Source organism: Opisthorchis viverrini (genome assembly GCF_000715545.1).
Source record: "Opisthorchis viverrini unplaced genomic scaffold opera_v5_37, whole genome shotgun sequence".
Classification (NCBI taxonomy): Eukaryota; Metazoa; Platyhelminthes; class Trematoda; order Opisthorchiida; family Opisthorchiidae; genus Opisthorchis; species Opisthorchis viverrini.
Genome location: NW_008751693.1, coordinates 28,213 through 51,999, shown reverse-complemented (window position 1 = coordinate 51,999; position 23,787 = coordinate 28,213). Strand labels below are relative to the sequence as shown.

Genomic DNA, 23,787 nt, shown 5'->3' with positions numbered 1-23,787 from the left:
TGTAAATAATTTATGAGGCTAACCGAGTTTTAAGGTGGACGGTGAACCAATCGGCGAGAGTTCTTACGACTAGCTGACTTAATCAGTGTTGAATATGTCTGTCAAATTTCTTGTTTGTTAGTTAATGTGGATGACTAACACATTCAGCAGATGTCAGGGCCCATAGCCATCAAGCTGACTAAGAATTTTAGGGACTTGACTTGAATTTAAATTTAGGAACTCTAAAGGACTATTCTCTTAACTTACTGACATATTAGCAAGGGGATAATCAAGTCAACGATAAACAAGGGTAACTCTAAAGGTGAGAGGTAATCAAGCTTTATGATAAGTCATCTAGGACAAGGAAAACGGCATCCGTTGTATCTAAAATTTCAGTGCAACCAGGACTTTTGAGGATTATTTAACTATCTCCAGTACGATCAGCAATGGATGCCATGGATTCACAGCCGCATAAGATGGTCAGACTTCTGGCAAGTATCCTAAAGCCGCTTACCATTAAGTCATCCAAATCTTCATGGTTTTCCCAGAAAGATGTACTCGAGCTTTCATTGAATTTAAACGAAGTTCTCGTTGGTTTTGTCACCAACATAATGTATACGAGTGTTTTCAAGGCGGGCGCCCTGGAGGTGTGAAACTGGCAAACAAAATACTGTAAGATGAGGGGTAAATTTGCCCACCGAATACTCTTTCTGGGTGGTCTGAGCTGGTCTTCACAAAGTAGATTTCCAGGGACTGGAATGAAGTGATCCAATTTTGGGACAAAATGAGGTTTCCCATTGTAATTGCAGCGCACCAGTTGTTTCACTCAATTATTCTGAACCCTACTTACACCCCACCGAATTCAACACTCTTAGTCTTTGGTACTACACCAACACGATGGGTTCAGTTCCCACAGTTTTTGTGTTAATTCAGAACTTATTTGACACTATATGGGTTTTCCATTGGCTGGTCTGACACCTTGTTCTACGGGCTGAAATGGAGGAAGATTTGTGCCTGTGCCGGATTCTGTAAAATCGATTTCGTGAATTATTCGGTTTGGCGCATCAGTAATATCCCCCTTATTGATACTGATCTGGTCAGTTGTTGGGTAGGCTTTTCCTCTCTGACGCCATAGATGCCCGTGCCATGTGTGGTTCTTAATGGCTACTTAATCTTTCACAAGTATTCTAAACGCGAAACGTCTCATGCACTCAGGCCCGAGGTCTCCATCTGTGGTACAATTTGCGGCTCGCTCCTGACTCGTGACCTGGCCAAGTTCCCCAGCCTGTATTCCAAATCAGCATAGGCCTGACCCTGAAATGTTCTAGGTGAATTACACAAAACCCATAGAAAGCCTTTTACTGTACAGGACATATAAAACAACAAAGACCCAACAAGCGCTTTTGTAGGCCAGAGGTCAGTATCCTGTTAATAGTGAAATTTGATGGAACTAGGTTTGATTTACTTGATTTTGTCTGTATTCACAAACCGCATACAGATTCCTCTGGCCAGTCAGCTTAGGTTTGTTCGCTGAAAGTTCACTTGACAGACATAGCAACGAGGCTGCATTGCACATTATATATGCTCCAATATAAAAGGCTTCTAATATGGAAGCAAGATAATAAGCGAATATACAGCCGATTGATGCGAAACTGGAAGATCCGTAGAAAAAGAGCTAATATAAAACCGTTTGAGACTCATCAGCTCAATCGGCTTGGATCGAAGAACATTCGAGGCACCTTCACAAAATATGATTTTAACGCCAAATAGCACATTCTGTGCCATCACCAAGCTTTCTGGAAAGCACAAAAAATACAACAGATTTAGCGTCAGGTGTACAAAGAGAATAAACACTTGATGTGACATTTCTTGTGCACCAGTAAAGCGGAAATCCATTGTGAACCCTCTACAACCGTTCGGAGGTTAGAAATTTTCCGAAAACGTACCAATGAATTGCCTAAAAAAAGTAATTAGATAATTTGTTTGAAGTAAACTATTCATACGTTCAACGAAAACCCTCCAACCGCTGACGACCGGTTTCCCCTCCCTTTGGGTCCACCATGTAGACGCAGTCCCTGAGTTTCCGTCAACCTTACTTGGGCTGATAATACGACATAAGTGTGAGGTTAATAATCTTTACTAATCCAAATGTCTTGCACTGACACGCTATCTTCGCACGTAAACCGACCATGTATTACAACAGATCTCAAATTCCCGAAAATGCCCACTTTCTACTAGCAAATTAGAAATTGCCTGAATCCATTTTATGACTGATATACATTATTGAATCCGACGAGTTGTCACTTTCATCTTCATCTGTTTTGGTCTGTCACAGATCTGCGGGATACCCGCCATTCTATGATGAAAATGATCACGAACTTTTTCGCCAGATACGTCAGGCCGAGTATGAATTTGATTCCCCATACTGGGACAACATTTCAGATTCTGGTCAGTTTTATTTACTACAAAGCCCATCGGAATCAGTTTGTCTCCCATCCTCTCACGTGAAATCCCAATACATAATACCTTCGATATGTGGTATATATATATATATACATTTAATATATGATACCTTTAATATCTTTACCTTTCTTGCATGCGTAGGAAACTTTGCTGTCACAGTTCATGATCTGGTTGAGAGAAGACAGAAATTTTTAGGTTTCTAATGTACTCAACCACTGCATCTCTGAATCCATATGCCAGACTTTACATGTTATTGTAATATCACGTAAGATATCACCACCATTACAAGAAGCTCATGAAATCGTTGCATCCCATCTGGACAGCCGGGAATGCCAACATACTAACTACCCTTTGACTCATGGTGTCAGTGTAAGAGTAGAAGTCACATTTGAATGTAATAATTACCAACCTTCGACTCCTACCTTATTAGTCACAGATCTGGTCAACGTTCACCAACACCAATCAGTGGTATACCAAGTGTTCAAGGTAAAGTTCAACCAGCGTGTTGGCTTCAGATGAAGAGTTGGTTTTACTTGCATATGGTCAATACTTTCGACTAGTATGAATGTGTTCGAAATTTTGACTAGAGCATACTATCCAGAGCCGGTTGATATGGTCAGGCCTGAAAAATGGTTGTTTAAGTGTGTAAAGATGTGGTGAGGCTGTGAAAAAGCTGTGGTAATCTATGGCAGCAGGGAGTTACCACGGTAGTTTGATGCCTGGTTCAGGTTAGTGGACTGCCATGCTGTTGTCTACCTCGCCTTGATATCTTGTGGTCTTAAGCATAAGATAGCGAGCAAATCTCCAACGGAAAATTCGTTCTGAATTGAGGATTTTTAGCGACTTCTGTTGTGATAGCAGTGACCAACTCTAGAGCGGTCGTCTAAACGGATCAGCTTAAAAGTTATCGCCTTGGACAGATAATTTATCCTGGGAGTATTCCTCAAGCCGCACACGCCTTTTAACTTTAGTGAGGATTCTCCTGCAGAATATAGCGAGAAATGGTGTTTTTCTCCGATACGCCTCGTCAACTTCCGCTCTAGGGACATTAGATTAAGCGAGATCAGTTTTGTGTAGAGTGGCGTTTTTTGAGTGGGACTTGTTTCGTGGCTGCTACATCCAACATAAGGGGATTCTCCACACACACCGTAAGTTGACAGTAAAACTACTGATTACTTTTTACACAAATAAACTGTAGCATATACAATTGGCAAAATGCATCCATTCGCAAATCAAGCTGGTATTACCGAAAGACTCCAACGAATTCCAACTGAATCTCTGGTCTGAGTTACTTTGCGGTCTACTGTCCAAACAGGACATGAGAGCGATGGAAACCTGAAGGACGCGCATACGTGCTGAGCCCAAATAAGGTTGAAACTGATCTTGGACTTTCGAACTTATGAGTAGTGAGCATCGACAAGATGAGGTCACTGAGAAGTATTCAAGAAAAAAGTCTCGAGCTGCTTGAATCATGGCAATGACATATGCCTCCTATGGTGGCTTGTGAACCAACCCCGACAAAACGGAGGGACAAATGTGTTGATTCATCTATAAGTTGTGAGCTGATTTACCTTTACTCTTTTATTCCTTACAGAATCGTCTGAAGGTTTTAGATTAGAAACCAATGCTTTCCAGCCTGTGGGACAATGTTGTGCAACTCTATTCGAATTTCCATTAGGTTCTCAGCTGATGTTAATCGACTGAGTATGCCATTGTCTCACCTCTTGTGGGATCTCTTGGTAGCATTTGACAGTCAATATTAGGGAGTCTAAAAACTTGCAACTTTAACAGAGTTTCTTTACTGTGAACTGGTTTTATTGTTTTGATTCTGACACCTGTCAGACATGATGAAGGACATCCAACACGTGAAAGTTTTATTCGCAATGTTTATCGTTCAGCTAAAGATTTCATCCGTCACTTGATGGAAAAAGACCCCAAGAAACGGTACAGTTGTATGCAAGCACTACAGCACCCTTGGATTGCGAGCAATACCGCCCTCGATAGAGATCTTCATCCGTTCGTCAGTGAACAACTCCGTAAAAATTTCATCGCTGTCCAGCGCTGGAAGGTAAGAATTTTTTGACTGCGTCGTTAGTTAATATTAATTCTTATCGTTTCCAGTAACCGGGGCTCGAATAAATCGACAGAGTTCACCGAGATGAATAAGCAAAACCGTTGGAACGATTATGTTAGTTTGGATGTTTCATATCTTTGTCTTGGTAAGAAGGCTGCTAATACTGCAAGTTTCTATGTGGTCCTCGTGTGAATAGACCTAGCTTCAGCCTACTGCGGAAAGAAAATGGGTATCGGCGCTACGGCCTGAGTGTGTTGTTCCGGGCTCCCAAGTCCCTGGTTTGTCGGTGTGTTTTATCCTGTGTTAAGATACGTCCTTTGCTTATTCAGCTTGACTTGGGATTTCTTCAATTCATACGCTGGAAACCCTAATTTAGTAAAGAAATGAGTCTGATTCGCTAGGAAACAATGGCCTCTATCTGGAATAAACTGCACACAGGCTCCTCAGCCACCGCCATTGACATAGAGAGGGACTGCAATTTCTTACACAGATTTTAATCTACCACTTCAATGGAGGCCTCAAGAGAAATTTCAACAGAAGCAGTCCTCAGTTGTTTCACCCAAAACAGTTGACAATGCGCTTTAGAGTAGTGCCACTTAATTATACCTTTTCGTTCAAGAAATAATACGTACTTGTAAAATATCACTTGTAATTTCACCAGCAGTCTTGCATTCGCGATTGGATGTTGACAGTGCAACGGTGGCCACATCATATTACGTAAGACGAACTCACAAAAAGAGTTGAACGACCTTGGGAGGAAGTCTAGGCTGGAAACAGATAACCAATAAAACGGCCAAAGAGTCATTTTCGGGGTATATTGACCTTCTCATATTAATCTTTTGGGTTCCTAAGATAGAATTCGCCGGTCGTTAGGGGACCTGAGCTCACGATATGAAGTTGAACTGTTAATGAACAATCTGCGTTCTGCATTTGGCCATCTCATACACATTTTTGGCAACTGATTAATAAAGCAGTCAAGCTGGTTGAGTGATTATGGTGTTCCTCTGGTTTGTGGAAATGTGCACCGATCCGCTGACAGAGATGACATTCTGTAGTCTCTGGAATAGTTAAATTAGTATTCAATTCATGGGATAGATTGCACCATTAGTGTTTGTGTCCTTTGTGCAAGCAACTGTTTTCTGAGATGCTCTGTCTGGAAGTCTGTACGGAGGAACATCCCCAAACTGTGTTCCTGGATGAACACCCCCCTTAATGTAGGATATGCAAAATATATAGACTCAAAGATTTTATTAAAGTATGTTTCATCCACGACAAGTAATATGTCGCCATAAACCGTATGAAATTTAGTTGAAATAATGCTGCCCCAAAGTTGGTTTTCTATCTTTCCGGATAAGACCAAGTGCTGACCGCTAAAGTGGATATGTCAGCACATCGAAACACCAAGGTGCACGGCTGAAAATAGATGAAATTTTCATTCAAAAAAAACCTAAAATGCTAGTCCTTCGAAGAAACTGGCATCGTTATGTCATATTAGTAATATTTAAATAAATAAATAGAAACCAACAACAGTGATTGTCCAGTGACATTAAAAGCTAGGTATACACCAAAAAGTGTGACAACTAAATTCGTTGAGTCTACACAAATATCAGTACCAGTGTGACCAGTCACGGTCTTCCCGTTACAATATGAATATAGACAAATACTACACAGTGAACTAAACTTTCGCGTTTTCTGATCCAGGTTTATGGGGCGCTACCGGCGCTTCTAAGCTTCCCAGTGCCTCAAATGTTACCTATGTTATTTCATTAGCCCACCTGTAACGCCAAAAGGACGAATCTAGGGCAAAGAATCGTTACACAGTTTTTTGTTACAACGCAGTCGCTTTGCTGCAATCAACGACCAGATGAGGTCACCCTGGATGAAGACACTAGATCAAAATTTAGAATTCCAATTCACACAACAGAAAATTCAAAGGAGCTAAGCTCCTCAGAGCTAACAACAATAAAAAATGCATTTCACGTTGCGCATTCACTCTAAATATCTGTTTTTTAGTCGACGGGTCACAAATTCTTATTCCAAGTAATAGTTTGTTGTCTATGGGACTTATCACTGCAATACAATACTGTATACAGATGATTGGAATTGCTCTTGAGTATGATTTGCACCTATCGTTTTTGTAGTGTCTTAGTCTGACGGACGATAAATTGTAAAACAAATCAGTAGAGAGTTACAACGGCATATCTAAATATTTGCAACAATTACTCGTGAAATCTATAAAAAATAACGTGCACTGTCGCACGGTCTAGATCATCTAGTGTGTGGATAACATGGTTTAGTCCCCATTCAGAGCTAGAATAATCAAACGAGTGGCTGGTGATATAAAATTTGATTGACAAATCCACCGCTGTTAATTCTCCTGCATTTTTCCTCAACAAAACTCTTTGACGCCGTCGTCGTTTTTTTCAAAAATTTACCATAATTCTGAATCACAGAAAGTGAGTCGGTTGGAATGAATGTCATTCAGACGCTACGTATCAGTTATACATAAAGAAGTGAGTATTTGCTTATAACCTGGAGGTATCATCTGGAACTCTCTCTGAAACTCTCAGGATTTTTACCAAAAAATGTTATAATACGTTCTAAAAAAGTCAGACTTAACCAGCTAACAACTTCCGTCAGAACAGCCCGACATGTTAGTTACAATGAAAGAGTTATGATGAAGGGCGCGTAGCTTTCTTGGCTGATTTGAAAGGGTTTACAAGTCCAAACGCCACCATACAACTCGTCAGATTATTTTTTATGAAGAATACTGTGTTTACAGGGTCATGGATTAAAAGCATACTAAACCTCATCTAAGTTTTATTGCACAGCACATCCAGACATATCGTGTCGATTACTCTCGTTGTGTAGGGGTATCATGCAACCCTCCCACGGTTACGACCCGGATTGGGGGCGGGATGTTTCAATTGGGTAGAGCGCGAATTCGATGACCAGAAGGTCCGTGGTTCGAACCCGACCTCTACCTCTCGACTTCCCTGTCTAGGCTTGGGCAACCTGATAGTATCCCAGTCCTCCTGCTTCGTCCGGGTGGCGTGGCAGCTAGGTACCGGAAGGGTGTTACAGCTGAACGATTTATTTATTTATTTTTTACTCTCGTTGTACAGCATTGCACATCGTAAACTGACACGGGCCTTTTGAGCAGCCTGATAACAGTAAGATCCCAAAATCAAACATTGTTGTATCAAATAATACTATACTTAGATTGATTGCTACGACTAGATAACGTGCTAGAAGGTCTGGAACAATCAGAGGCAACCAAAACAGACCACTCACCAGGTTCTTTACAAGTGTGTAGCTACCACAATATTTCTGCGTATGTTCAGCCCTGGCAACTAAGCACCGTGGAAACACGTAGATCTCAGTTCTCCTTAACATGCGCCAGAGCCACTAACCGCTCAGATTTTCAGATTACTGAACTCCATTAGTGTACGCCTAATAGCGAATCGTTGTAACGGGCCGAGTCGCGCAATCGGTGCTCAGCATTTCGCAATGACACCATCGCAGCTAGAGCGCCGATTCAATGTGCTATCGAACTTCGTAACTTGAGTAAAATGGCTGATTGGCGCGTTAGCCCTGACTCAGAACCAGGACGTGGAACTGGTCTGTCTGAACGTGAAATGATACTAGCAGCTTCTTTGAACTTGGGGCCACTTTGGGGACACCAGTGATGGATGGGCTTAAACACAGCGTTACATCCCTGTCGGTCAACTGTGCCGTACTGCGGATGCCAGGCTCATGTCAGGCTGGCCAATAAACTCAGCACGGCACAGGATCAGCAAGATAGTCCAAAGTCACGTGACCATCCGAGTAACCAACTCTAGGCAAGGCATTGGGCCTTACTGATTTTCAGCTGTGCTTGTAGTGTCAAGCTGGCCACAACCTGATTGACTCGACTTCTTCCCGGTTGACTGGTTTCGTGTCCTCTTTTCTATCAAAATGAGGTGTAAAGAACAAAGCGGGAGAACCCGGTCAACAGCATGAAGTAGGACACCCGTGAGATGGATCGATGCGTCCTTTACTACCGACATTCTGCCGAAATGCGACGGCTGACTCCTCGGGCATTTTTAAGGATGTGAGAGTGAGATGACAGTGCGGTACAACTTGGCAGGAAGCGACAGACAGTCCATTCATGGGTGAACATTTTGGAAACTGAAGCTGAGTTCCGGGGATGGAAAAGGGTTCAGAGTCATGTTCCGAAAGACACAGAAGTAGAGGAAACGCTGATTTAGATTGCAAGAGACTCAATGGAAACGTTGTCCACATCACATTTGCCATCAGCTGCCGTGGGTTCAACAGAACTGGTCCTCGAGGGATATTTGCTCACACTGAAGTAATGACATCCTATACGTGAGATCTTGGATTCGGTGGACAATGAACTACTGAGAAAGAACTATGTCTTCCCAGTTATGTAGTCAGGGCCGAGAATAGATCAACTGTTTGGGTAGGCACACCAAATTTGGGCTGTTTTGTTGCTGAGTAATAAGTTGGTAACTTAGGGCGACTAGAACGTATGCCGTTATGACCAGTAATGTAGGAAGGATCTTGGACAATCTTGGTGCATTATTGATTACCGGCTTCTTCGGATTTAGTGTCTAGAGAGGGTGACCCACGGTTCAATAATTCAACCGCGAAAAATCCTAAAAGAATCAGGGACACTTATTTCAGCCAGATAAACGATGTTAAAGGTTTAAATTCCCACGCGTTCAAAAACATCATGTCAGAAGATTTGCTTGTCACAGATTCCCTTTGACAATACTTCGCCGTTATTCATCCTGACTGAGCAACTTGTAGGCGAGCGAATTAGATTGTTAACGTTGTGGTAAACTGTTGCATATTTATGTTCACTGAGTTGATAAACAAGAACTCCTTTGGCACTCGTACAGATGCTCACATGTTAGCTACATTTACTCAGCTGTACTTTGTTTGATGGTTCCAAAAGTCACGCATACGCGATCGAGATGAGCACAAAGTGTAGGTTGGAACAAGGTGATATCCCGGCAGAAAAAAACAGTTGTATATCTCAGCTCTCCCTTCGACTTCATATGTGGAATAAAGATATGCGAGCCCTCAGTATTGACGGCGATGCACTCGTTACTGATATGAAAGGCATAAAACACTTAGAACTAAAAATTAAGCTACCTGGAGGGCGTTAGATCTTTACAAAGTCATCCATGGTAGTCTCAAACAATAGACAGGTTCCCAGAGGACACCCTGGCCTATATCATTATTGACTTGACTACAGCCTTCGAGGATGGGGGAACTTTGTCTGAACTGGTAAGCACACGGTCAGCAACATGCTCTCGTTTTTTCATGACGATTTTCAATGGGAAATTGCACCCGAGCTATGCCGCAGCCAATTAAAACTCGAGTAACCCAGAAACGAAGCCCGGTATTCTTCCCTTTCTCATCATTGGTACAAGTATGTGAACGCATTTTTGTGTTGAAATAGGGAATCGCAATGCTGGGGTTCGTATGGAGGGAAGAAGTTATCTATAGTAATCTTATGGGTAGACGCCATGATTCCGCCTTCTAAGCACTGAATATTTCCATCCAACACTACGCCACCATTGTACTAGTCCGACTGGATCATCGAGTCATTTAGCCTTAGTGAAGACCACATTCTTCCATGCAATGGTCCAGGCGATATGCTACATCACCCATTACATTCCTTCGTTGATGACCCAATGTGCCTCAGTCATATTCACGCTTTATAGTTGTGGAAGAGACAGTATCTGTTGTTGTAAATTCCTGTCGCATACATTTTGGCTCTATACCCTCCCAACTTGGACATCTTGAAGATTTGATTCGATATGAATGTAGCGGCCTTCTTCTACTCCTTAGACATAATAGGCTTTATAACAAAAGAGAAGCTGGCTAAGTGGTCATGTACGATTCCGCCGCAATTCTCAGTTCGTCCAATCTGTATCCACCAAATCCCCTTTCGAAGGCAATCGACTTCATCATCTGATTTGATACTGTCTAAGGTCACACTAACGTAAGCACTTCAAAACCTGATCCCGAAGATTCGTAGCTGTTCTGATGTCACTGAGAACTGTACCTACTCCTATCTTATTCAAGTCTAATTCAATTCATCTGTTATCACTAATCATCAAATTTACTTGAGTATTCTCCTTTCGAATTTAAATTTCTATGAAAGTGGAAGATGCTAGAAGCAAGTGAGTGGCCATATACGAGTATTTTACTTTATTCTTGCAAGCGTCTTACTCAAAAGCACCAATCTAAGTGAAGACCTATGCTGTTGCAAAACACATTTCGAAGTACGTCGTGGTTGATGTATTAGATCATACTGACGTATCTTTATTCTTGCAAGCGTCTTACTCAAAAGCGCCAATCTAACTGAAGACCTATGCTGTAGCAAAACAAATTTTGAAGTACGTCGTGGTTGATGTGTTAGATCATACTGACGTATTATACTCCACGTATTATTATGACGTATTATTATACTCCACTTGTACCCAGACGTCAACTGATTCATCCAAATACCAAAAACAGCATCAGTTAGAGAGAATTTCTCCAAAAACCACCGATTTTATTCTCCACCCGACAATATGCCTACTCCATATTAGTAGTCATAAGTTGTGTTGTCACAGTATAACGAAAAACAACTGTATGCAGTGTTGATTAATTCCATGGTCTTTCATATCACTGTCCGTTTGTAGAAGGCCTACAATGCAACAGCCGTGGTTCACATCCTTCGGCGACTCCAGCTTAATAAAGATAGCAATTCCGGAAAGCGACGGGGCCAGTCGTCCTCCCCCACCCACATTCACCTGCAAGCTGATATCTGGCGACCAGACGGGCATCGTGATAGAAGAATCAACTCCTTACCTCATCTCAATTTATTCAATTATACTACAGACTCGAGTCAGCAACGCATTGGGCAACAAAGTAATTCCGTCAAGGACACAGACACAAAACGTCAAAGGAACTTATCAAACTGACGTTTAAAGGGACCGAAGCACTCATGCGTGACGTTACCGACCACATCCTTCCAGAGCCTGTTTACTCGCAATTTTAGACGAATTAATCTGTGTTGCGTTTCAGATGTAACAAAAGTTCAATGATGAATAAGCATTCCGTCACCACATAACGCCTTTGTTCTTATTCAAGGCAGTGGTTTTCTTTTCTCTTCACCATTAATATACATCTTTTGCAAGGATTTCTATCAAAGGAATGATTGTTCTACCGTGGTGTCGTATTTTGGTGCTCGGAGGTTGAAAATGACCTAATGACCTTATGGGTAACTGGGCTACTAACACGGAATCCCTCAAAGGCATCGCGAAGCGTTTCTAATAAGCTTTGGTCGTGTTTTTTTGTGCTATAGTGTGGCCTACAGTTCTACGGTTTCTTATTGGAACAAATCAAGTGTTGTGAAAACGTTTCGAATACATCGCGGCGTTATGAATATATTTACGGATTTTTATTTCAAAATGAGGGAATGTATGAACAAACTAGAAATTCATAGTTATAACAAGAGAAGAATAACCAATACTAACCAAAGGTAAGACAGTGTACCTCCTATTCACACAAAAAAGCTAGTGGCATTATCTTTAAAGCGTGATGCGATGATATTGAAAAGTGATGACCTAAAGAGAGGGGTGATGAATTCCTTGAGACTTGCGACGGTGTGCAGGGTTGTTAAAGTAGTCCGGAGGACCGCTGAAACATGAGATTATTGAATGATTCATGCAGTGTAGTCTGTGTAGTCTATGGACGTGATGCAGTGCAAGTCACCCAAACAATAGCCCTCACAGTCATTTGAAATCGTAGGACTGACGCTGGGCTCATCCTCACCAAGGATGCACCATTCCGGCGAGATGAACCACCTCCTCGTGGTGCCAACTGGGCAGCCTGGACGTCAGTCTGGGTGAGCTAAGAGTTCAGCAACTCCAGATAGGGCTAAACACCCTGTTTGGCCTCAATGTGCTGATTACTTTCGACATTGTACACTGTTAATCTTCTGGCGCCTCCTCACCAGTTCCAACCAGTACACAAGAAAGATCCGTAGGACTCACGTGTGAGGAATGTTGCAAGGGCTGCAAGTCGAAAGCCGACATGATAGCCCACCATCGAGTTCACGACAATGAAAGTGTTTGCAACTACTCCCACTCCAGTTTGCATTTCTACATCGAGACGGTTGTTTTTGAAGCTACATTGCTGTTACATGCCCTGCTTCGTCACTCTTCAGTGACTGCTTCTAACCTCAGCTTGGCGTTTGATGATATCTCGAAAGCGTTTGATTCGGTTTCACATGACACAATCGTCAGATCTGCGGAGGCCTTTGGAGCACCATCACCTCTAGTTCGATACGTCGCACAGTCCTATGAGAATGCTGTAGCAGTTTTCCCCAGTTCCGAGGTTCACTGCCACAGATGTGTGAGGCAAGGTTATCCACTCCCCATTATTATTCATTATGGCAATGGATGAGGTTCTTGGATTGTCGATGCCGCAACTGGAACACCAGTTCCATGACATCTTAGTAGATGGTTTTGCCTTCGCTGACGCCTGGGTTGTGTGTGCAGAAAGTCAGGCGCGACTTAAAGTGATGCTTGAAGCTGCCGCGGTCGAGTTGGGAAGAGCTGAAATGAAAATAAACGACCGAAAGATGAAAGTGATGGTTATTTGTGGGGACAGGAAACATCGGGCAACAGCAGTCTCAGTCGAACTATATCGCTTCGCCGACGAACTAATCACTCCTCTGGGTCCGACAGACACTGTGACATATTTAGGCATTCCCTTTACCTCCAAGGGAAAGGGGTCTTCAACCACCGACAGCACCTGCTCAAACTGTTCGAAGAAGTGACGCGTGCCCCGTTGAAGCTGTATTAAAGAATGGATATCACGAGGAAATACCTGATACCAAGGCTGGCATATTCGCTCGTGCTCTGCCAAGTTCACCGGAACAGTCTCAAAGGATTGGATAACTACATCAGGCAATATATTCGTGGCTAGCTACCGACCAGCTTCATTCACGCCGGTAAACAACATGGGGGACTTGGTATCCCAAGTCTGAATGCAACAATCCCGATGCACCGGAGAACGCGTATGGAAAAGCTACATTCTGCACAGTGCCGAGTACTACGCACTGTGGTCAACGATTCCGCATTTCGCAAAATTGTTCGGGATCTCAGCCTTCCGATCCGAGTCCATGGTGCATGCGTAAACACCAAGGAAGAGCTGGTGCTTTGGGTGATAGTCTGGACAACAGCGTTGACGGTCGCGGTTTACGAGAGTTGGTCACCCCACCTCTCTCGAATCGATAGCTCGTATTTCCAAAATGAGTGTTTTAGCGGATATTTATCCGCGGTATCCAGCTCCGATGCAACCTGCTCAGGACGAAAGTTAGAAGCGCTTGGCATTGTCACGGTGACCAGACGATCTTATGTCGTGGAAACTGTGGTCAACAGGAGAGCTTGGTGCATATTTTGCAATCCTGCTGGATCACGCATGATGCTAGATGTGCTCGTAAAAATTGGGTTGCAAGGGAACTCGCAAAACGTCTCCGTCGACTGGGATACACCGTCTTCGAGGAGTTGAGAGCACCTACTTCGATGTCCTTCATCAAACCTGGCCTAATCGCTGTTCGAGATTGCCGTGAACCTGCAATAGACGTCAGTATAGTCTCGGATGGGCGCGGAGTGACTGTGTGGAACGAGAAGAAGCAGAAGTATGGTGCTGATGAGTATTTTCTCGCCATAATCTCAGCCCTACATGCAATCGGTTGTGATGTCAACTTTTTGGTCCACCAGCCGATGATCATCTCTTATCGAGGGATCTGCTTTCCTCAATCCACTAAGGCTGTTATTGGACTGGGACTTCCTAAGGTCACAGTTAGTGACTTGTGTTTGCTTGCTATTGTGGGCTCTCTGCGTACTTACGACAATTTTGTGCGTGGCACATGGCGTTGAATGTACATTTTTGCCACTTAATCTCACACCAGACCCAGAATGACGGACACTTCGTGCCTGATGTGCGAATCTTGACTGTGCTAGCGCTTGTCGCGCCTTTAAGAGCGTTCATCATTGCTTATCCTTTCCTGGGTTATTGGTCTTTACACCTTTGTTTTCATACCAAAAATACCTACATACGTTGGGATTCATCTTATCTGAGTGGAACTGTTTGTGACATGACTTCGAATGAGATGCTTCTCTCTTTTACCTCATATTCTCCTGTAACCCTTTCGCATTCATCGCTTGCATTCACTTTTCATGTCTGTGACAATGCTCTTCAAAAATAAACTACATAAGCCAAGCGTGTGCGTATATGCAGTGATTACTGCATGCACTAATCCAGTAGGAAGCGATGAGAAACTCCAGCTTTCACCAACACTACTCACGCAGATGTGGGCAAGACGGACAGGTCAAACTAGCTGCTTTCTCCAAAAATCATCCCGGAACCGAAAAAAACACTAAAACGTAGAGACAGTCAGTGATGGTGACAAGGTTGGTCGTTTGACGGAACATGAGACACGATGTCCAAGGTCTAAATGTGACAATCATCTTGACAACCTATTACTTTCACTGGTGAATGTTACCTCGAATGATGAGCCAACCAGACAGCACTGAATCTGTTTCTTACATTTGTTCTTCGTGCATGGGGCTGTGGCGAAACCAGTTGGCTTGGTGGCAAAATCTGTTCAAGAAAGGGACAGTGGGCGTCCAACAACTATTGGAGATTCATGAGGTACTGGGTTGGCTGAAATAACTTCTGTGCTGGATACGTCCATACGCCAGAAGCTGCTGAAGGGGATCATACATTCAGTGGTACACTTACCACACGTGTCTTGTGTGCGTTTTGCCAACTGACATGAGTACCAGACAGAAATTGCGCTAGAAACGTACAGCTGTGATACAACAACTTTCGGCTTCCTCGTACACTGACGTGTTTCATTGGACCTGTGTTGTTCACCTGAGCTTTAATCTCTTTCGCGATTCATTCTACCAGAATGTGATTGACCTGAAATTACGCTATGCTTGAGTTACCAAAAATGTACCCAGGAAAATGTCAATTTTTGCTGTCTTAGTAAAATGGATGATATTTAAGCAGATATGCGTATGGTTTTGTAAACGCTTCTGACTTCAAATGTAAGCCCATCTTCCACACGATAACAGCCGTGCAGTAAAAAAATAACCACAAGAATGTCACGAAGCATTGTAAATTCTCGTGAAATACCCTCACTTACACATCAGTTTGGTTTTTCATGGGGAACTGAACTGAATTCCAGCTGAATCTGTCGTTTATGGTATTCTTCAACTGAATACGCTGAACAAAAGCCAATTGATGTTTAATCTGGTACGATATTCGAAGATAAGGCAGCATAGCTCATCGAGGGACACTACCTGCAGGATTGCTGAATAACTTCAGACAATCCACGACTGGTTTTGCTCTTGTTTGATGTAATCGGGTAGGTGCAGTTACTGGGCCTTTTGTTCCACCAGCATTGTGCTGTACTGGGTGCGATTCGCGAAATGCATTCATTTGCATATTTAGTTAGTTTTTCATGGGACATTCGAATGCGCTGTAGCACCAACACTCCCTCCTAGCTGTTTTGATGCCTCCTCGAGCGAGACGGAACACTTTCAACATTACTGTGAAATGACGCGAGAACAAGTGAGTATTACAATAGGATCCCAGTCCAGTTTGTTGTCTTATTCTGTGTAGTAATAACATCAGAATCTTACACCTGAATCCCAGTGTCCGGATGTGAAACGTGCAGTATTTTGTGCGACTCTAAGTTGTCCACAGAATGCGTAGGCATATACAGGGATGAAACTACACAACACATTCGAGTGCACACACGCGCACATGACTGCATGCAAGATTGAAACTACTTTCGTCGATTTCACACAAAGCGTTTTGAAAACATAGGAACCAACTAATCGTAATAACGTGGTAACACCCTGTCGCACTGTTTTCTCGCCATTCCGTATTTGGTAGGACTGGAGCTGGGAATGACGCCAGTTGGCGCCTGTGTCGCTCGTAGGATGTGCCCGTTAGGATGCTAATAATATTACATTCGGTTGCATCGTGCTTACTAATATCTTTTTTCTCATCGTAAAACTAAAGGTTTTGCGATTTCAACCTACAAGTGAGTTATTTTCACTGGTAGTTAGTTGAATCCGATAAATATGTGCATTGGTGGGATAAATTGTGAAAATGGGGATCTGAAACCAACTGACAATTAGGATGGAGAAATCAGTTCATTGGCCTTGTAATTTATTAACAGACTCTTGGTCAGCAAATCATCATCGTAGAATCATGTGATCATCGTTCATCGGATTGATTTCTGACTCGAGCCACACCATGCGAAAGAACTGGATGAATATAGTCCCCGATCTCCAATACATTACTTCCGGTGCTTTCAGCACTTTGGTTCGGTGCGACTCCGATAACCTTGGGAACTGTGCTTTATGATTCCATCCCCTCTGAGTGGATTCCACGACAGAAGTTACACGACAGCATAAGTGTGATCTGCATTAAGTGGATCGATTCTGAGTTTGACTCAAAATATGCGAGGACCCACAACGAAATGATTTCCCAGTTATCGACCACAACAAATCCCCTAGTGGATTACTGGAGACGTGGACCGTAGCAGTGGCCATACATTAGTCCTGTTTCATTTGATCATATCTTTGTACTTAGTTCTACGTACGACCACCGATCTGCTAACAGAATGACTGCGTTACCTACATCGTCATTTTACTTGCGAATTTATGTCCTCACGTTGAAGACACTCTCATCATCTCTGCGATACTCCAGCTCACCAGCGTGAAATCAGAGTGCCAGACCGTAGCCATGTTGTAGCCGTAAATGGAAAGTGCGATTGACTATACCGCCGTGTTGGCGATCAATCTAATTTTTCGTAAGTAGCGAACATTGACAAACTGACTAAAACTATATAGCGAGTTTCCAATAAAAGTTGCTGAAGGGATGGAATCATCTGTCTTACGAAACATATACTGATCCCCAGAAGACCTAACAGTCTCTAAACCATCATCATATTGGTTATTTCGATTGCATCTGCCGCTCTGAAATTGTTGTTACAATTACAGGCGGGGATTTGAAATCCCAGCTTCTCCCTTCCCAAGGTACTGTGGACCACTCTTGTCGAGGCTCCAAATAATCTCACGGTGTTCAGCATGTGAGCACTTCGTTACATGTTCCCGTCTGATTCTCTAAAACATATACAAAGCAGGCATAGCCGTGGGGCCCCATCTGAAACGTAATCTGATGTCATGCACATACTTTCCCCGATAAGTGACATTTGGAATATCACAAAATCCTACGAAATAACATCACTGATACACAGTGGGCCGATACGAAGGTCACCAAAGATCTTAGTGGGGCTTCTGCTGTAATACAATTAAGTGCAATACCGACTTTAAAATAACCACACACATGCTGGCGCAGTCCACTTTTTCAGCAAACGCTCCTCGTATGTACCAAGAATTGCAATTAGTTTTTCAATATTTGACCATAGGTATTCGTGCACACACAAGTCGGACTGATCAGATTTGGATGTCCAAAACTGTTTGAACGTTGGTCAGCCGGATCAGGCAGTTGCTCACTGCATGCGTACGACGTTCGACGAGCTAGCGGGCTGTATTTAATGGAAGTTCTATCGCCCAAAAAGAATACGTTAGAAGAGGCACCCATCAACACTGTATACAACCGGTCAGCGTTTCAGCGCCTTCGTACCGGTGACGACACTGTCATAATTTGAAACTAATCTAATGTCAACTTTTTGGTCCACCAGCCGATGATCATCTCTTATCGAGGGATCTGCTTTCCTCAATCCACTAAGGCTGTTATTGGACTGGGACTTCCTAAGGTCACAGTTAGTGACTTGTGTTTGCTTGCTATTGTGGGCTCTCTGCGTACTTACGACAATTTTGTGCGTGGCACATGGCGTTGAATGTACATTTTTGCCACTTAATCTCACACCAGACCCAGAATGACGGACACTTCGTGCCTGATGTGCGAATCTTGACTGTGCTAGCGCTTGTCGCGCCTTTAAGAGCGTTCATCATTGCTTATCCTTTCCTGGGTTATTGGTCTTTACACCTTTGTTTTCATACCAAAAATACCTACATACGTTGGGATTCATCTTATCTGAGTGGAACTGTTTGTGACATGACTTCGAATGAGATGCTTCTCTCTTTTACCTCATATTCTCCTGTAACCCTTTCGCATTCATCGCTTGCATTCACTTTTCATGTCTGTGACAATGCTCTTCAAAAATAAACTACATAAGCCAAGCGTGTGCGTATATGCAGTGATTACTGCATGCACTAATCCAGTAGGAAGCGATGAGAAACTCCAGCTTTCACCAACACTACTCACGCAGATGTGGGCAAGACGGACAGGTCAAACTAGCTGCTTTCTCCAAAAATCATCCCGGAACCGAGAAAAAACACTAAAACGTAGAGACAGTCAGTGATGGTGACAAGGTTGGTCGTTTGACGGAACATGAGACACGATGTCCAAGGTCTAAATGTGACAATCATCTTGACAACCTATTACTTTCACTGGTGAATGTTACCTCGAATGATGAGCCAACCAGACAGCACTGAATCTGTTTCTTACATTTGTTCTTCGTGCATGGGGCTGTGGCGAAACCAGTTGGCTTGGTGGCAAAATCTGTTCAAGAAAGGGACAGTGGGCGTCCAACAACTATTGGAGATTCATGAGGTACTGGGTTGGCTGAAATAACTTCTGTGCTGGATACGTCCATACGCCAGAAGCTGCTGAAGGGGATCATACATTCAGTGGTACACTTACCACACGTGTCTTGTGTGCGTTTTGCCAACTGACATGAGTACCAGACAGAAATTGCGCTAGAAACGTACAGCTGTGATACAACAACTTTCGGCTTCCTCGTACACTGACGTGTTTCATTGGACCTGTGTTGTTCACCTGAGCTTTAATCTCTTTCGCGATTCATTCTACCAGAATGTGATTGACCTGAAATTACGCTATGCTTGAGTTACCAAAAATGTACCCAGGAAAATGTCAATTTTTGCTGTCTTAGTAAAATGGATGATATTTAAGCAGATATGCGTATGGTTTTGTAAACGCTTCTGACTTCAAATGTAAGCCCATCTTCCACACGATAACAGCCGTGCAGTAAAAAAATAACCACAAGAATGTCACGAAGCATTGTAAATTCTCGTGAAATACCCTCACTTACACATCAGTTTGGTTTTTCATGGGGAACTGAACTGAATTCCAGCTGAATCTGTCGTTTATGGTATTCTTCAACTGAATACGCTGAACAAAAGCCAATTGATGTTTAATCTGGTACGATATTCGAAGATAAGGCAGCATAGCTCATCGAGGGACACTACCTGCAGGATTGCTGAATAACTTCAGACAATCCACGACTGGTTTTGCTCTTGTTTGATGTAATCGGGTAGGTGCAGTTACTGGGCCTTTTGTTCCACCAGCATTGTGCTGTACTGGGTGCGATTCGCGAAATGCATTCATTTGCATATTTAGTTAGTTTTTCATGGGACATTCGAATGCGCTGTAGCACCAACACTCCCTCCTAGCTGTTTTGATGCCTCCTCGAGCGAGACGGAACACTTTCAACATTACTGTGAAATGACGCGAGAACAAGTGAGTATTACAATAGGATCCCAGTCCAGTTTGTTGTCTTATTCTGTGTAGTAATAACATCAGAATCTTACACCTGAATCCCAGTGTCCGGATGTGAAACGTGCAGTATTTTGTGCGACTCTAAGTTGTCCACAGAATGCGTAGGCATATACAGGGATGAAACTACACAACACATTCGAGTGCACACACGCGCACATGACTGCATGCAAGATTGAAACTACTTTCGTCGATTTCACACAAAGCGTTTTGAAAACATAGGAACCAACTAATCGTAATAACGTGGTAACACCCTGTCGCACTGTTTTCTCGCCATTCCGTATTTGGTAGGACTGGAGCTGGGAATGACGCCAGTTGGCGCCTGTGTCGCTCGTAGGATGTGCCCGTTAGGATGCTAATAATATTACATTCGGTTGCATCGTGCTTACTAATATCTTTTTTCTCATCGTAAAACTAAAGGTTTTGCGATTTCAACCTACAAGTGAGTTATTTTCACTGGTAGTTAGTTGAATCCGATAAATATGTGCATTGGTGGGATAAATTGTGAAAATGGGGATCTGAAACCAACTGACAATTAGGATGGAGAAATCAGTTCATTGGCCTTGTAATTTATTAACAGACTCTTGGTCAGCAAATCATCATCGTAGAATCATGTGATCATCGTTCATCGGATTGATTTCTGACTCGAGCCACACCATGCGAAAGAACTGGATGAATATAGTCCCCGATCTCCAATACATTACTTCCGGTGCTTTCAGCACTCTGGTTCGGTGCGATTCTGATAACCTTGGGAACTGTGCTTCATGATTGAGTGGATTCTACGGCAGAAGTTACACGACAGCACAAGTGTGATCTGCATTAAGTGGATCGATTCTGAGTTTGACTCAAAATATGCGAGGACCCACAACGAAATGATTTCCCAGTTATCGACCACAACAAATCCCCTAGTGGATTACTGGAGACGTGGACCGTAGCAGTGGCCATACATTAGTCCTGTTTCATTTGATCATATCTTTGTACTTAGTTCTACATACGACCACCGATCTGCTAACAGAATGACTGCGTTACCTACATCGTCATTTTACTTGCGAATTTATGTCCTCACGTTGAAGACACTCTCATCATCTCTGCGATACTCCAGCTCACCAGCGTGAAATCAGAGTGCCAGACCGTAGCCATGTTGTAGCCGTAAATGGAAAGTGCGACTGACTATACCGCCGTGTTGGCGATCAATCTAATTTTTCGTAAGTAGCGAACATTGACAAACTGACTAAAACTATATAGCGAGTTTCCAATAAAAGTTGCTGAAGGGATGGAATCATCTGTCTTACGAAACATATACTGATCCCCAGAAGACCTAACAGTCTCTAAACCATCATCATATTGGTTATTTCGATTGCATCTGCCGCTCTGAAATTGTTGTTACAATTACAGGCGGGGATTTGAAATCCCAGCTTCTCCCTTCCCAAGGTACGTTGGACCACTCTCCAAATAATCTCACGGTGTTCAGCATGTGAGCACTTCGTTACATGTTCCCGTCTGATTCTCTAAAACATTACGAAGCAGTCTCCAAATAATCTCACGGTGTTCAGCATGTGAGCACTTCGTTACATGTTCCCGTCTGATTCTCTAAAACATATACGAAGCAGGCATAGCCGTGGGGCCCCATCTGAAACGCAATCTGATGTCATGCACATACTTTCCCCGATAAGTGACATTTGGAATATCACAAAATCCTACGAAATAACATCACTGATACACAGTGGGCCGATACGAAGGTCACCAAAGATCTTAGTGGGGCTTCTGCTGTAATACAATTAAGTGCAATACCGACTTTAAAATAACCACACACATGCTGGCGCAGTCCACTTTTTCAGCAAACGCTCCTCGTATGTACCAAGAATTGCAATTAGTTTTTCAACATTTGACCATAGGTATTCGTGCACACACAAGTCGGACTGATCAGATTTGGATGTCCAAAACTGTTTGAACGTTGGTCAGCCGGATCGAGCAGTTGCTCACTGCATGCGTACGACGTTCGACGAGCTAGCGGGCTGTATTTAATGGAAGTTCTATCGCCCAAAAAGAATACGTTAGAAGAGGCACCCATCAACACTGTATACAACCGGTCAGCGTTTCAGCGCCTTCGTACCGGTGACGACACTGTCATAATTTGAAACTAATCTAATGAGTCATGTCGAAAGGATCATGGCGATGTCTGAAAGAATGGCTTCTACGTTAATCACATTGCATTCATTTTGTTTGGTTATATGACAAAAATCTTCATGTTTATGCACAGTTAGGGGTTTTGAGATGCAGTGGTTACGGAAACGACGAATTTTCCGCGCAATAAAGCTAAGTCATCTCGGTAACACTGACTCTGACTCAGCACCAGTTAAAACCTCTTACTCATGGACCCCACATTTCAAACTTACTCCATTTTACGTAAAGCTGCATACAATAGCTTGGCGCTCATTTGGACAAAACTCTCCCCCTCAGACTCAAATGGCTGATGAAGGCCTGTCCACTGCCCGCACAGGCCACTGATCGCCTGCTAACCCGATTCCCGACCGTTCAGACAACTTGACTGGATTGCGGGATTAAACGGGAAACCCTACCTGCACCTTCGGTTCACTTAGAACACAAGGTTGACGGAAACTGCGCCTACCTGATTATCCACGGGTGAAATGACTCAGCACCAGTTAAAACCTCTTACTCATGGACCCCACATTTCAAACTTACTCCATTTTACGTAAAGCTGCATACAATAGCTTGGCGCTCATTTGGACAAAACTCTCCCCCTCAGACTCAAATGGCTGATGAAGGCCTGTCCACTGCCCGCACAGGCCACTGATCGCCTGCTAACCCGATTCCCGACCGTTCAGACAACTTGACTGGATTGCGGGATTAAACGGGAAACCCTACCTGCACCTTCGGTTCACTTAGAACACAAGGTTGACGGAAACTGCGCCTACCTGATTATCCCAAGACGGGTGAAACCGGTCGCGGGCTGCCGATGAGCTTTGAGCAAACTTGTCAGTTTTCTCCGTCTAGAAAAAATGCGCCTACTCAAGTTTAGGCAGTCAGCACTATCAGGCACACACACGGTTGAGCCGCAGTGCTGCATGTACATTCACGTCATAGACGTCTCGGTGTGCTTCGTCCACCGGTCTGTCGGTTAGCCCTGGTGTGTATCCATTGCTGATTGGACAAGTTGTTTAATGTTCCCTCTCACCCGATTGGTTGATTGGCCAACTGACTTGTGTCACGGCTACATACCCACACCCCTGTCAGTGGTGCACCGGGGCGCATTCCTGTCAGGGGCGTTTTTGTTCCACCCTAGGGGCATTCGAGTGTGGCCCATCTGTCCTCTATTGAGTGGTGGATGGTGGATGACAGGTGACCTTGACGCTTAGGGTGCGTGAACAAGCAGTGCGTCACACACAAGCATGGAAGATCGTCATCGTTTTCACCCCTACTTCCACCATGTCACCAACCAAAACGACGTCTATTTGAGTCCGGACGACCAATAACTGTGCTTAGATCTGCTATCACTGTTGGTCGCCGGAGCACACTCAAGCAGGTCATGTAAGTGAAAGAAGGAACCGATCTTG

At 43.4% G+C, this 23,787-nt stretch overlaps 1 protein-coding gene across 1 annotated transcript in view; it reads left to right on the top strand.

The window, feature by feature from the left end:
• The window catches only part of T265_02814 (hypothetical protein), a gene marked incomplete at both ends in the record, with an annotated part of 29,576 nt that extends 16,591 nt beyond the window's left edge, over positions 1–12,985 (top strand). The window contains 4 exons of the mRNA XM_009167158.1: positions 2,315–2,427; positions 4,341–4,510; positions 11,218–11,446; positions 12,537–12,985. Coding sequence (XP_009165422.1) covers positions 2,315–2,427; positions 4,341–4,510; positions 11,218–11,446; positions 12,537–12,985 — 961 coding nt within the window. The remainder of the gene's footprint in view (positions 1–2,314; positions 2,428–4,340; positions 4,511–11,217; positions 11,447–12,536) is intronic.
• Positions 12,986–23,787: the final 10,802 nt, after the last annotated feature.